This window comes from Ascaphus truei, chromosome 2 (genome assembly GCF_040206685.1).
Source record: "Ascaphus truei isolate aAscTru1 chromosome 2, aAscTru1.hap1, whole genome shotgun sequence".
In the NCBI taxonomy this organism is placed as follows: domain Eukaryota; kingdom Metazoa; phylum Chordata; class Amphibia; order Anura; family Ascaphidae; genus Ascaphus; species Ascaphus truei.
Window position 1 is genome coordinate 404,138,793 of NC_134484.1, and position 15,822 is coordinate 404,154,614.

The following is a 15,822-nucleotide window of genomic DNA, read 5'->3' on the forward strand; positions in this document are numbered from 1 at the left end:
CAATGCCCCCCCCCACACTGTTCCCCCGCCACACTGTCCCCCCCCCCCCACACACACTGTGGTCTCCCCCCACATACATTTCCCCCCCGCACACACACTGTGTTCCCCCCACATACACACTGCCCCCCCCACACAACACTGTCATTCCCCCCACACACACACTGTCATTCCCCCCACACACACACTGTCATTCCCCCCCCCACACACACAAAGACCCCTCCCCTGTTACAGGACCACAAAGCCCCCTCCACTGTATTCTTCCGAAGGTACGGACCACAAAGCCCCCTCCCCTCTGCCAGGACTCACAGCACCGCTCCTCTCTCCCGCGCTCCTCCGATTGTCGCGCTCCTGGCCTTTCTCTGCTCTCCCTCCTCCCGTCCGGGGAGCGCTGCGCATGCGCCCCCTCTCTGCACCTGTGAGCGCGAGCCACCGGGAAGCTTGCAGCAGGGAAGGTGGGGGACCTGTCCGGCTGAGGGGGGAGAGTGACAGCCACCAGGAGGGGGGAAGGTGAGCTGTGGTCCGGCTGACGGGGGGAGAGTGACGGCCACCGGGAGGGGGGGAGGGTGTGTGTGTGTGTATGTGCTCACGGTGTGCGGTGTTGGTCAAAGGCGCACGCGGTCACGGTGTGAGGAGAGTGTGCATGTGTGTCTTCTCCCTGCCTGGCTCCTCCCTGCCTGGCCCGCAGGCCAATGAGCTGTCCAGCAGACATACATACAAAAACATTATTTGAGACATATATATATATATATATATATATACATATATATACATACATCTATATATATATAGATGTATGCATATATATACACACACACGCACACACACGCGCACGCGCGCGCACACACACACACACAGCTCTAGAAGTGGGATTAGATTTTTACTGCAGGCCCTGTAAATAATGTCCTTTTACTTTCACGTTATTTTCCCATGGCTTACACTAGGAGATGTGAAGGGCTTGGGGAACCAGAAACACAACATGAAAGCTGAGGTTTATTTCAGAAATTGCAATCATTAGACTGCCTGAGGCACACGGCAGACTGTTAACCCCTTAGCTCCGCCAGAGAAGCAATGCATGGCAATCAAGGGCTTTCCATCCTACGCAGTCTCAACCCCATACTTGCAAATGATGCTTTGCAGATGTTATTAGACAAGCAGATATCTTCTGAGCTTTGGAAGTGATTATACTTTATCATTTATTAATCTGAAATAGGGGATGTGTGTATTCACTGCTGCTACATTCTCATCTAATTGTCAGCAGCTATCAAATTATTTGTTAGAAGACAACCGTGTCCCCTGTGGTTAAACAAAAATGATGAAAACAAATTGAGCCGAAGCTTTCTAGATATAAATTTAACAAGTCTACATTGCTGCAAATAATAATATAATTGGGGCTGTCACAGTGCTCAAAGAAATACACAGGTTTCTTCTCCTGGCAAATATGTTTATATGCAATTCCTTTAATCAGAAAGAAGACAGAAGAGTTTAATATAACACTAAATCGGATCAACTGACAGAATACTCCCTTGTTGTATGATAACATAATGACTTGTACTGAACATATCACTGCAAATCTCTCCACAAGAGAACCTGTCAGCTAAGATTCCACTACACAACATACTTATATGTTGCATTGTTCTGCCACTGGCATTTTGCAGAAGAAAGGGATGTTGGAGGCATTAAAGTAAAGTCAGTTTCCAAAACATTGTTGATGAAGGGTAGGCAGCGCTCGATATACGTGGGACGGTTCTGTATCATAGTTTTGCTGCAGGAGGACTATCGGGATACCCTCCTTTCCACAGAATGGAGGGCTTGCACAATATCTCACATAACATCTAAAAGAGCTTCCAAGTGAGGACTTACCTTAAGAGACGACTCATGCCATACCGGGAGGCGTAGTGCAATGGCGTGTTATGCTGGTAGGGCTCTCCGTACGATGTGTTTGGATCCAGGGACTCTCTCAGCTGTGGGTTGCTCTCATATATTTGGTAGGCCAGATTCTCGTCCCCGTTTAACAGCGCTTTGCGGAATTTGGTGGTGGCGTTTCCCATGGCGATCCTAAGACTTAATGGCACTTCTCGTTCAGTTTTCCCCTCCTGGGTTTCTCCGCCGCATGCTGCACACCCTGCAGAACAGCAAAACAAGACATCGGAAAGGTGGTAAAAGATCTGGCGAGGTGGGTTAACTTTGCACAGGACAATGGTATCACATTGTTCCACGGCTTCGATATGAAGATGTGCAATAGTACAAAGGGGAAACTCGGCTATGAAACTTTAACTGTCTTCTCAAGTGTAAAATCATCCTCCCCCCCCCCTCCCTTGCAGACATTATGGAGATTTTTATTTTCATAGATCAGTAACTTGGAAACACGGTACATGGAGTACAGATCAAAGCCAGCCTCTCATCAGGCTTTTAAAGAGAAACAGCCCAAATGCTCAGAATACCAAGAAACTTTGAAGATTTTTTTTGTATGCTCAGAAATGATCCCCCACGTCTGCTACGCTACCATACAGGAGAGTCCGAATCGGCAGTGCTGCTTGCCCTGCTCGTGTACAGAGGTCATTTGGATGCAGGCAGTGGCAGTCACCCACTGCAATTACTGTAGAGAGACACTAATGTTTCCAAAGATGCTGTACTACGGAGGTCTGTAACACATTTACATATGTATATTGCTCACAGTGAAATACAAAAACCCCATGCGCCACACAAAGCGGATAATGTCTAGGCAGGAGATGTAGGGCAGCGGTTGCGGTATTAATTTACTTTCAGCAGATATGCCTAGGTGTTGGTTGGCCGAGTCTGAATCTTGATTGGCTGAAGTATTTGGGGAAACCACGAGTGGCTCTGTCTGCGATCTGGAAAGACTCGCTCTTGTTTTTGGCTATGGATGTAGAGATTGTCAGCATCGCTTTAACATGAACCGGTTTATGACATACTCACAGGCATGATAAGGAGGTTGTGTGGCTATCTTGGTCATTCCTTCCATGTGGAGGGAGAGGGCACAGGTGGTATGATACTTTTTATTGGACCAATAAGTAGTTGAAATGTTACCAGCTTTCAAACCTACCTACTCGATGAAAGACCCTGAGAGCTCCAAAAGCTTGTAACATTTCAGCTACTTGTTGGTCCGATATAAGGTATTATACCACATACTCCCTCTCCCTCCTTTGTTGCTATAATCTCAGTAGCTTTATTTATGTAAAAAGTTATTCAATATCCTCTCTCTCCCTCTACCTGCCCCTCCCCAATAATAAAAAAAAAAATCTTGTCACTCAACTCCTATGATTTGCTACGGTCATTTCTGCCCCTTTGTCAACCGGTTTCAGTTTACCCCACTAGTGCCAAAGTAGCCAGTGAAGCACAGCTTCTTGGGACATATGACCGCTATCAGCCCCTTCTCCTGCAGTAAACAGCTCCCACCTCCCCCACTGCACACTCTGGTCAGTTGCAAAAAAACAGAACAAAACCCCAGGAATTACTCGATCAGCCTGTGTGTGCAGCCTGTGTGTGCAGCCTGTGTGTGCGGGCTCTTCTGCCATGCCTCAGTGTTTACATGCTATGCCTCTGTAGAGACAGGACGCAGCCTCTGTGAGGTTTTTAGCTCCCGAGGAAGACTTTGATCTGTGCCAGTCATGTGCTTAAACATCAGCTGACCATTATGTGCAAGGTCTTTCCCACGTGGTGGCAGAAGCACTGAACTGTAACAGACAGACCCATTTCAAAACAAAGTGCCAAGCCTTGTACATCACACATGATTATATGTGTATACAACACATGAATGTCCTTTTAGAGGATACAGATGGTAGGGTCCCTTTCACAATGTCTTTATCTTCCGACTTTCTAATTTCTTTTAAGGCTGAAACAAAAAATGTTTGTAATTTTTTTTTTTTAAACAACTGATTCTATAAAACCTTCCATGAGCTTTAAAACTTTATCTGACACAAATAAGTTTGTTCACAAAACATACTTATTTCTGCTGGGAACCATGTGATTGTGCAAACAAGGGAGCTGCAGCTAAGGCCAGGTCCATAGTGCGGAGGCGTGCGCGGCCATGACGTCACCCGCTTGAAGCGGGTGCGTTTTTTGGCCATGGTACGCACGCGTGTCTAGGGCGTGCCAGTGACGTCACGGAGCTGGTTCGCCCTCATTGGGCGAACCGCTCACGTGACCTGTCTGTCGCGCTGAGAAATCAGTTTAGCAAATTTCTCACGCAACGCGCACCCCCCGCTTCCGCGCGCACGCACGCTGCATGGACGCGAACACTGCCTTATGGCAGTTTGTTCGCTCAGCGTGCGGACGCCTCCGCACGGTCTGCAGTACCATGGCCCCAGCCTTACATCTCTGACAGAGGTTAACCGACAGCTGTTTGAAAAATCCCCCTTCATGGAAAGGTTTAGCTGTAGTGAACTGAAAAGAAAAACATTCATGTAATTATGATATAATGATAAATCAAAACCCAGCATTCATTCCCCGCCCTACTCCCACTGCATTTATTGCAAACATTCGACAATGCAGTGCTATTCCTTATGGTGATAAAAGGGTAAAATGTAAAGAACACACAATTCGACACATCCCACTGCCCAAAAAAAAAAAACATGGAATTCGTGGCATGAACCTCTTTGTTGTATGAGGCTTTTCATTTGCCTGTAAGTAAACAGCAATTTCATCTTCCCCAAGTCGAACGGTGTACTTAGAATGTCCAGACGATGCACAGACATGTGGATTATAAAAATTACTGGTTATAGGGCTATATTGAGGGAGCGATAGTCTATAAAAAGCTGCAATGTTACAAAATATCAGACCAGGTTTCTAATTTTGTCATTACTGGCTCTTTTTTGTGGCCAAGTCTTTCTTCCTACCAGATTTCCAACAGGAATGAAAACAATAAAGGAGGATTTAACATGTTCTTGGAGCGAGACAGCTGCATAAATGTTTTCATTAACTCGGATCTTCCAGCTCACCCACAACTGCCATGCTTTCTAATCTAAGCACTCTTCCAGAAGCACGGCAGAGAAAATGCCACAGAAAACGAGGCCCATGCAGTAGGAAACACAAAAGAAAGACGGATGGCAGAAGAACCCTTTCATACTGCCAGCTCATTGAAGTTTCATCCTGCCATTCCCACAGGCAGATATCTAGCAGCACCAGCAGCTTGAGGAAACAGATCCTGGCGTGTTCCAGCAGACAACCATATGCAAAGCCTAAAGACGGTGCTCCTCTGAGGAGCAACACGGAGACCCTGTAATAAGAAAGATGGTGTCCCTCCAATGACAAAGACAGTGCCTTCAATAAGCCATACTGTGACCCTATAATTAGAGTCTTCCGTGGTAATATGCATTATAAGAGGGATATTGTCCTTGTATCTCCATTGGCAGGTGGCATAGCAGCTGTAATGAAAATGCAGGGGCTGGCACATACCAAGGAACTGGAACACAAATAACCTGGAGAATTCTCGCTTGCCTAGCCCTACATATGAACTATTAGCACTGAGAAAAAAAAAGAAAGTCAATTCCAGGCCTGAGTAGGAGACTGTTTCAAAGATGAAATAAGAGAAGATGTACTACATTTGAGTTTATGTAGTCATTTTGTGTTGGTTGGACATTTTACCTCTTAACACTGCATGGGTCCCTTGTGTCTATTTCATGCATCTTCTACTCCATGAACTGTATTCCCCTGACTTCCTGTACAACAAGGTTGTTTCAGGAACCCACTAACCTTTCAATACTGTACTTTCAGACATTTCCCCCATGTACCTCCAATTCTACATCATGTAAGGATATTAATGGACGTAATTATAAACATAAGAAACAAAAAGGGATAGACAGCACTCAAATATTCTACAGACTTAGTGCAGGGTGCAGAGGGAACAAGGAGGACCCTATTTCCTCCAAAATAATAACTAAAATACAATAGTGTGTTCCAGCACTCACTGACTTATAGAATACTATCAAACGTGGGACTATGCCAAATAATTATTTTTTTTTAATAATAGAAGCACAAGGTATAATAAAAATTGGAATAATGCAAGTGAATATCAGAAAAGTACACAAATAACCCTGAATACAGAAATGTGGGGGAACAACACATGGGAAGGGGGATAGACAGGGAAAACCACAAGGGGAACGTGGGGGTTGCTGCCCGTTTGGAACAGCAGGAGAGAGTGAGAGTTGGCGATTCACATACTGAGAACTTTGACGGTTGGATATAATCCTCTTTGTTGCATCGGGACTTTGATTATTTTCCTTGTACATAACAGCATTTATAGCATTAACAGCTTTCTTCATTTTTGGGTCCTGTGAAGTCTGTTGGGGACGCAGGGTTAGGGAAGTACCTTTGGTCCTATTGGGCCTGAGGAAGGGGTCCTAATCCTGAAGCGTTGCCCCTCCTACATCCCTCTATCCCCATCGTTTCCTTTGTGGTTTTCCCTGTCTATCCCCCTTCCCCTGTGTTTTTCTCCCACATTTCTGTATTCAGGGTCATTTGTGTACTTTTGTGATATTTACTTGCATTATTCCAATTTTTATTATATATCGTGCTTCTATTATTATTAAAAAAAAAATTCATTTGGCATAGTCCCACGTTTGATAGTATTCTATGTCAGTGAGTGCTTGAACACACTATTGTATTATAGTCATTATAAACATACATTTTTGTTCAGCAAGAAACATTATGGGCAGGCCTGTCAAAATCGACTTGTCCCCTCGCCCAGGAGTGGAAATCAGGGTAGACGAGTGCGGATTTAAGCTGCTGATTCTAGTTGGACTGTGGTACATTATGGCGCTAAACTGCGGGGCGTGTGCAGGTAGTGTGGCTGTCGGAGTCTCAAAGCAAATGCCCCACAATGCCTTGCAATTTGTCGGCTCCTATCTCAAATGTGTTGAGGCACTAAATGACCAAGAAAACACTTCTGGCAAAATGTGTAAAAAAAATATATATATATAATTATTTTATTTTTAAATGTATTTATTTATTTTTAAATTGACGAGAAGATGTTTCAACAACTTAACACATGCTTCAATGTGGCATATTACATTGCAAATAAGCCATAGAGCAATATGGGGGGCTTAATAGACTTGGCAAACAAATTTTATGTTGGAGTGCGAGATGAGTATTTCAACCATAAACAATGTAAGCAGCTTGTGAATTGCAAATGGCATACTGTACGTGAAGAGGTTGTTCAGTAATGTTGGATGTTTCAACTGATAGGTCCACTACTCAAGAAGCAATTATACAGTATATGCAGGATACTTCAAAAAATAACAAAAATGTTTTTTTTTTGTAATCGCTCTCTTCCATAATAGCAAAACTTCAGGCTCTTTCAACAGCACTGACAATGATCTTGGCAGATAAGGCTGCGTCCATACAGGGGCAGACCGCGCAAACACGTCTGCATGCTGAGCGATCAGACTGCCTAAAGGCAGTGATCGCGTCTATACAGCGTGCGGGCACATGCGCAGGGGAGGGGGCGCGCGATGCGCGTGAAATCAGTCAAAACTGATTTCTCACGCGATAGGGCGGTTACGTGAGCGGTTCGCCCTCAGCTCCGTGACGTCACTGGCCCGCACATAGAAGCCCCCGGACGGCACACGTACTAAGGCCAGGGAAAGCACCCGCTTTCCCTCAGTCTCCGCGCACCTCTACCCTCTATGGACGCAGTCTAAGGCTTACATTTAAGTAATGGCAAAAGCTTGTAAGTCTTAGGCTTTGTCCATAGTGAAAGCGAGAGAAAGCGCTACAGCGCTACTTGCCTTGTGTCAGCTTTCCTCTCTGGCTATGTGTGGACTGTAGGTTTTTGGAAAGCGAGCGAGGGGGTGGGAGCGGTCATTACGTTGGGGTTGGGGGTGTCAAGGAAGTGTCATGCATGAGAACACGTCTTTAGCAAATAAAATGCATAACGCCATGCAATTTACAGAAGAATTCTGCAAACATATACTATATATACACTATGTCATGCATGAAAACATGCCTTGTTAAAAAAAAATTTTTTATAAAATGTGATGCATTGAAAGAAGTATTGTACATTAAAAAAAATATATATAAATGAACAATTATATACAAGTAATGTACAATACATCAGAAATGTCTCCATAAATTAGCATTTATATTTCTGTCATGGAATGAATTAAAGGTTCACATTTGTAAACCTCAGAAATCACATTTTCTATAGTTGAGTTGACCATATTCATACAATAACAAGCACAACTCAACTGACAAAAAGTAATTTGAACAGTATCCAGGCAGAATTGCTTACTACATTTTCATTGGCTGTTAGCCGCTCACATGACCAGGCTGTCTCGCTGCAATAGCAAACAAGTTTGTGTCCTCTGCTTTTGGTATCTGTGGCAGGACGGCCTGTAGGCGAGGTCAGACAATAGTCCACACGTGCAGTTTCAGGGTAAATCAAATGCTGAGTGGTTTTATTTCTGCACAACACAAATAAACATTTGGGCACACTGTCCCTTTAAGGCAAAACAAAAAAACTTAAAAAAGAAACACCTACTCCCCATTGGGAGATCTTGCTAATCATTCCAGGCCCTATCAATCGGGCTGGTTGGCTTTGTCCAGTTCCCAACCTCTAAACATATACCACAATAGTTATGGAACAATATCAAAGTTCTTACTGTATCTTTGTTTGGGAATCTCTGTCCCTAGAGAGTTTAGGAAATCCTTCTGGATTGGAGCTTGTATAGGACAGTTCTGTAGTCTGAGTCAGCCACCTACTACAAGTAGAAGCCTCCTTATCAAGCTGGTTGTCCGCTGTCTCCGCTTACTTCCTGTTTGCCCAAGAATTCTTACTGGGTTAACCTTCTGAGTGCTGGATGAAGGACTCAGATTTATGTTTCCCAGGCATAAGTATCAGTACCTGACTTCACCCTGTCACAGTATCCTTGTATCTCACGTGCACATGCAAGCTCTCGCTCACTATGGCCATGCGCTTTGGAATACACACGTTTGTTTGTAGCGCGAGCTATGTAGCCCGCTCCGTATCTTGCACTATGGACGAGGTCTTAGTACTGACGGGCTGCTTCAATGATCGGTGCAACTAATGGATCAACATCGAAAATGTTCAAGCACCAAGTAACAGTACACGGTCGCTAATACGCTGCAATTCAGAATTTTAAATATGTACCATTTATTGATGAAGTTGATCGCGCACTCCTATCCCTTTTCAAATTTCATAACCATTCCAGTAAAAAGCAGCAGCAACTGGCAGAAACTGCAAAAACCCTCGGCCAAAAAGCATCTTAAAGCTGCTAAAAGGAAGCACAGTTTAGGAAGGTAGCAAGCAAAGTAGGTACCAGGAGAGCTGTAGTTGTAAACTGGGTTTCACTGGCTACGCACTTTGAGAGTGTTGCCTGGGATACGAATAGTGATTCCAGCAAAGATAAGGAAATATTGAAGCCTGAAGAAGTTTTGTTACCACTCTACATTTTCTTTTGGACTTAATGTTGGTGCTCAAGAGTCTGTCTACTTCAGTGGTTTTCAACCATTTTTTGGTTAAGGAACCCCGGAATTCGATTGTGAAATTCTGGAGGAACCCCAACCCTTGCCCCCCGTCTCACACTCTCTTCAATTCACACACAAGCTCGCTCATAAAAGGGAGCAGCCAGGTCATGGCAAATATCCCTGCAGTGAGAGCACACGCTCTTACCTGATCCTTCCTCTCCCTCCTGTCAGCCGGAAGATGAACGTGACTTCTGGCGCAGACACGAGCAGAGAGAGAAAGAATAGTAGTGATGCTGCTGAGCTTGGGAGCCGCCGGGTCACTGCTATGTGAGATGCTGCATCTCCGCCAGGCCTGGGACAGCTGGAAGAATTGTCCCAGCTCTCCCTACCTGGTGGTGGCGGAACCCCTGAGGGGTTGAAGATCACTGGTCTAGTTTTTCAGAAGTTAGATAAACATTTCAGTCACGTATACTTGCATGTTAAGGAACCAAATAATGGGCTTGAGACAGCCCAGGTGCAATGGAGAATGATCTACTCAAGGTAACTTCATTAAAAAAGGTGCGTTTCTAGAGGTACAGCTGATAGGAGAAAAACAGGGACAACAGATTTGAAGCAGACAGAAAAACAATATTGGAGGATGGAATGAAAAGTCTGAATGACCAGTTCATGAACCTAGCTACTAATGATCTGGCAAAAGCTATATACGTTTGATACATTCACTTGGCCAGAGGAAAATTTATAAGGATTTGCTGTGTCTGAAATATTCACCCTAGCGACTCACTACAAAGCACCTGTCAAATAATAGCAAGGATGAGCAAAATTAAATTCAGAGTACATTGAAAGAGTGGTATGAATTTAAAGTCTGTTTGCAGGAACTGTCAGTGAAAGATTTGGTGGCCAAAGCTACAGCAAGAATTGATAGGTCTCGTCGCTTTGGAAATTTATAAACAATTGTGTCTTTTTTTTACCAGCATCAACAGCAAGTTATGAAAGAACCGAAATTAAAACCAAATGTATTTAATGGCAGTAAAATTAAATGGACCAGCTCTTTCACAGTTTGAACCAGTAAAGGCAATGGATAGGTGGTACTGCATATGTTGGTGCCGAAACAGCTAGACATACGTCCGGACACAAAACGCATAGTATGTGCACAAGCGCCAGCACTCAGCACTGCTTTGATTTTGTTGGGACATCTGGATTTTCCAGCAGTAAGGTAAGCTGTAACTCTATAACGGTCTTTTCAATATCTATATATACTGTCTATCATGGAAAACAGAGGTTCTGTGTAAGTGTAGGCCAGTAATTCATGCATAACGTCGATGAGAAGTAGTCACTATTTTCCTGGACTGGTGACTCTTGGTGGTATTTTTCCAACCTATGGGTTCACCAAGGTCTGTTGCGGGTTAACGCACCCGATCCAGCTTTAAATGCCTTTCACTTGAATGGTAGTTAATGCCGTATCGGGTGTTTTAACCTGCAACAGACCTCATTGAACAACTTCCTTTGTCAACAGATCATGCATCAGAGCCACGATATGGAAAGTTAGGCATTGCCCAGTGATTAGTTCATTGAGGCCCAAAGTTCTTGCCATTGTGCTTAAAATATGACAATGTGCATCAAGTAAAACAAGTATTAGCGGCATTATTTCTGCAGAATTCTGAAACAAATAATGAAAAATATACTACTGGACACCTAGCAAAAATATACTACTGGACACCTAGCAAAAATATACTACTGGACACCTAGCAAAAATATACTACTGGACACCTAGCAAAAATATACTACTGGACACCTAGCAAAAATGGTGAAGAAAAAGCCAACTACCCAACGTGATGAAAGTCAAAAGATTACAAATCAGCCCCTGAGTGCCACTCAACAATAAATGTAACCGGGCTGCTGATAAATCTCACACCTGACCTCACCAAGCAGCACAATGAATCCATTTATACTGCCAAAGATTCCCACTGTGGCCTCTGTTCTATCTCCACACGAGCAGTATTAAACCTAACATAATGGGAAATGTCTATAAAAAGACTTATTGTATATGATACAGTAAATATGAGGCACTCTGATGGCGCATTTATATTTCAGACCTCAGAATGGATGCAAGTCAGAGAAACAGCAGGACTGAAACCAATTGAAGACTGCAACACGACGATTCAAAACAAAGTCATCAAGAAATATGTCCGTGACAAAGCAAAGCCTCACACAGGCTTCAGAAGATCTATATAAAAACACCAGGCATAGGGAAAACTGCCTGTAATGATGTTTCTAACAATACTGCTTCACGTTAAGAGGCCGCACCCCTGAAAATGAACACGTTCCTGCACAGTTACACGGAGTATGATCACGCACTCACATATCTTTATAGCTTTTTTTTCTAGTTACAGCCGATATCCTTCCAAACAAGACGACAAATGCAAGCGAAGGTCTTAATGTGTCCGGTCTTTATTTATATTTTATTATTATTTCTATGTGATCTCTGAATGCATTATAAAACATAATTTGGGTCAAAAATATCATCGTTGTAGGAGGTAAAAAAAAAGTAATCAACTACATTCTTTGATTAAATGTTCTTTTTGACATTATTTCAAAATCATACTTAATGAGTTTTATGTTTTGGTCACTATGAACTATGATTAAATAGGCACTTAATTCGTTTTTCAATGGAAATATCAAGAAATTACAAACCAGGACGTGCATTTAGTGAGTTTTTGCAAAAATGCACTTAATGAGTTTTACTTTTACAAAGACTAAATATATTATTTTTTTTCTCACAGAATCAAAAGAAGTATATGTAAGTTATTGAAGCGAGCAGGAAAGGCATTCTGTACTGGCACAGCACACTATTTTAGCTTTATAAAAAAAGGGATTTTATCATCAATAGTTTTCTCGGTGAAGGAGGAACTTAAAACATACCATAAAGCAATGTTGTAAGCCAATCCATCACTTAAGGAGTCAAGGTAGGTGAAGATTAACTCTATCATTCTGAGTTTGGCCACAGTCGTGTAGTATGTTACCAAGCCTGCCCAGTTTAAGCAATTAAAAGATGGTCGCTTTCATTGGAACATAATCTCATTTGTATCATCAGTGGTGACACAGGCTCAGAGGTGTCCTAGTTTTACAAGTCACGTATGAGTTTGTTCCAGTACTCGTATGGACCAATGGACCTTGACAACACTGAACTAGAGGTTCAGGGAGAACAATGAACCGGTCAGATTTTACAAGGACTTGCGGACAGACATTACCATATCTTTTAATGTTCTTGAACACAGAGAGGTATTATTCAGATAATAACCATAATGTTGTGGGGGGTGAGAGGGGGGTGAAATGTATTCTACATGGAAGAAAAATGAGTGGCAAAGGGCCCTTTCCCCTCTCTAAAAAGTAAAATAAATAAATTCAGTTAGTGCAGTTCTCTGAAACGGAGTTATCAACCCTCTTCTATCGTGGCCAACAGGTACTCTAAGTGGAAGCCAGGGGGGAAGACCATGTAAGGAAGGAAGACAAATAAAATGTTGGAAAGAGACATCACTGCCACAGATCATCTTACCTTAATTAAGAAATGTAATGGGGATATGCGCACCCCCCCTTTATCATACCCAGAATGGGCGAGCAATAACGTTGGTTATCACAGCAGCTACCTACACATTTCAAAATATCTACTTCTATTTTGGAAGGAAAGTGTCACAGGCTTCATTGGCTATTTAAAGTACCGCTGACAGACTGTCTATCAGTAAATAAACCAGCAGCAGCTCTCGTGTTCGGACTTCTTTCTCCTTTCTTTCCAAAGTTACATTGCCACGTGGAGCTAAAGAAAGAAAGGACTCGGCCATTTAACACCTTCTTTTCCATTTGTATCTTTAGTTTTAGAATGTATAGTAAAAAAATAAATAAAAGCAGAATATTCAAATATCCATCCGAAAGAAAAACAGTATAAGAGTTGGTGGAGCTGTCCTGAAGAAGTAGTCTGGATTGCTGGCTTGATATTGTGCGGTGTTGCAGCAGAATATTCAGGCTAGATCTGTTACAACAAGATAGGGGATTGGCTACCGCTCACCATGAATTAGAATAAAATTTACTGGTAAATAAGGATAGGGTGCATACGGGATGGGTAATTGAGCTGAGAAGTGTGGTAGGTCACAGAGGTGGCCTAAAAGACTCCTATTTGCACTCGCTAGACCAGTTGACTTAGGCTAGGAAAAATTCAATCCTTGGAGATAACTCCATAGCCATACATGTACAGTTATAAAATCACATTTATTAAACATATATACATGAGACCTAATGTCTAAAATGCCACTATGTGGCTCCAGGAAACACAGAGAGAGCACAGGGGTAGGGGAAAATTTGCTGTTAGAGTTATTCAATTATTGGGAGACTGCTATTGAGTATACTGTCGTATTGGTTTTGCTAGTACTTTCCTAGGGGGAATTCCCATCATAATCCTCTGTTAGTATCATTGAGGTATATAGCCTGTGTAATAGGCTGGGATCCCAGCATGGGAAGGTTACTAGGTAGTTATGGCTTATAACCGTGTTAGATGGGGCTATGTAGTTCAGGGTAAAGTCCCTATATGTCATATGATGTAATATATAGACAGAATAGTTTAGGGACCCCTATATACTGTCCCTCTACCTTCCTTCAGTAAGGTGCACGGAGCGCCTAATGGAAGCGCCCCGCTATACAAAACCGTTAGCAGTCTGGGCGTCACTACGTGTAGCGTGGCGCCGCTATTATTAATGAAGCAAGACAGTCAGTTATGCCGCTTTAAGTGCTGTCATTGGTGCTGTCTAAAAGTATGCACCAGTATATATATAGCGCTCCCTTCAGCTGTTCATACGACCTGTCAGTCTCGCAAAACTCTCAGCTTCCCGCTTCGTGTTCCTCCGCGACTCCGGATGACGTCACCGGAAGTGCGTCATCACGTACCAACGCACGTTTCACGCTCGTAGGCGCTTCGTCAGGGTAATGGGAGTGACATCACTAGTCTCCTCCCTACTATAAGTGCTGGTTGGTTGGGGGCGTGTAGCATTTCCCAACCATACGACCTGCGAGACTGACAGGTCGTATGAACAGCTGAAGGGAGCGCGCTCTCTATATATATACTGGTGCATGCTTTTAGACAGCACCAATGACAGCACTTAAAGCGGCATAACTGACTGTCTTGCTTCATTAATAATAGCGGCGCCACGCTACACGTAGTGACGCCCAGACTGCTAACGGTTTTGTATAGCGGGGCGCTTCCATTAGGCGCTCCGTGCACCTTACTGAAGGAAGGTAGAGGGACAGTATATAGGGGTCCCTAAACTATTCTGTCTATATATTACATCATATGACATATAGGGACTTTACCCTGAACTACATAGCCCCATCTAACACGGTTATAAGCCATAACTACCTAGTAACCTTCCCATGCTGGGATCCCAGCCTATTACACAGGCTATATACCTCAATGATACTAACAGAGGATTATGATGGGAATTCCCCCTAGGAAAGTACTAGCAAAACCAATACGACAGTATACTCAATAGCAGTCTCCCAATAATTGAATAACTCTAACAGCAAATTTTCCCCTACCCCTGTGCTCTCTCTGTGTTTCCTGGAGCCACATAGTGGCATTTTAGACATTAGGTCTCTTGTATATATGTTTAATAAATGTGATTTTATAACTGTACATGTATGGCTATGGAGTTATCTCCAAGGATTGAATTTTTCCTAGCCTAAGTCAACTGGTCTAGCGAGTGCAAATAGGAGTCTTTTAGGCCACCTCTATGACCTACCACCCTTCTTAGATCTGTTACAACCCATAGTGATGTCTACTATGTTACGGTAAAGTTTTAACAAAACGTCTTTACTGCAAAAGTGGCTGATACATGGAACCGCATAATAATAGCAGAAGGCAGCTTCCTGTTACAGGAATACACGATGAGCCGCCGCCAACCAATCAGCAACCGCACAAACCCAAACCCACAGACAAACGATTCTTCAGGTTTATATATATATATATATATCCAGAGAGAACGCAATCACCCCAGGCTCCCAGTGGCGGAGGATTAGGCCTCCTATACGCTAAACAGGTAACCAGCACGCGTAGTTCCCTTAGTCACGGGGAAAGGGAGCTACATATCTATATATATATATTATATTGCGTTCTCTCTGGATACAGCACCTCCATGTGGGAGGGATCCTAGCGCAGCAGGATAACCCCTCACAGGAACCAATACAATCGGTGAATAAAGATACACACACTGGTATAACAAGCTTATATTTACCAACACACATCTAATAACACAATAACAATACAGGCCCCCACAATGCAATGCCCACACAATAAACACCACCCCGGTGGAACCCCCAAAGTACTGAGGGTGCCCC

General features: G+C 43.3%; 1 protein-coding gene across 1 annotated transcript in view; it reads right to left on the reverse strand.

Annotated features, from left to right (window-relative positions):
* ANKIB1 (ankyrin repeat and IBR domain containing 1) overlaps positions 1–15,822 on the reverse strand; it is a 147,605-nt gene that overhangs the window by 96,289 nt on the left and 35,494 nt on the right. The window contains exon 2 of the mRNA XM_075588640.1: positions 1,861–2,122. Within this exon, the coding sequence (XP_075444755.1) occupies positions 1,861–2,048 (188 nt within the window). The 5' untranslated portion in view covers positions 2,049–2,122. The remainder of the gene's footprint in view (positions 1–1,860; positions 2,123–15,822) is intronic.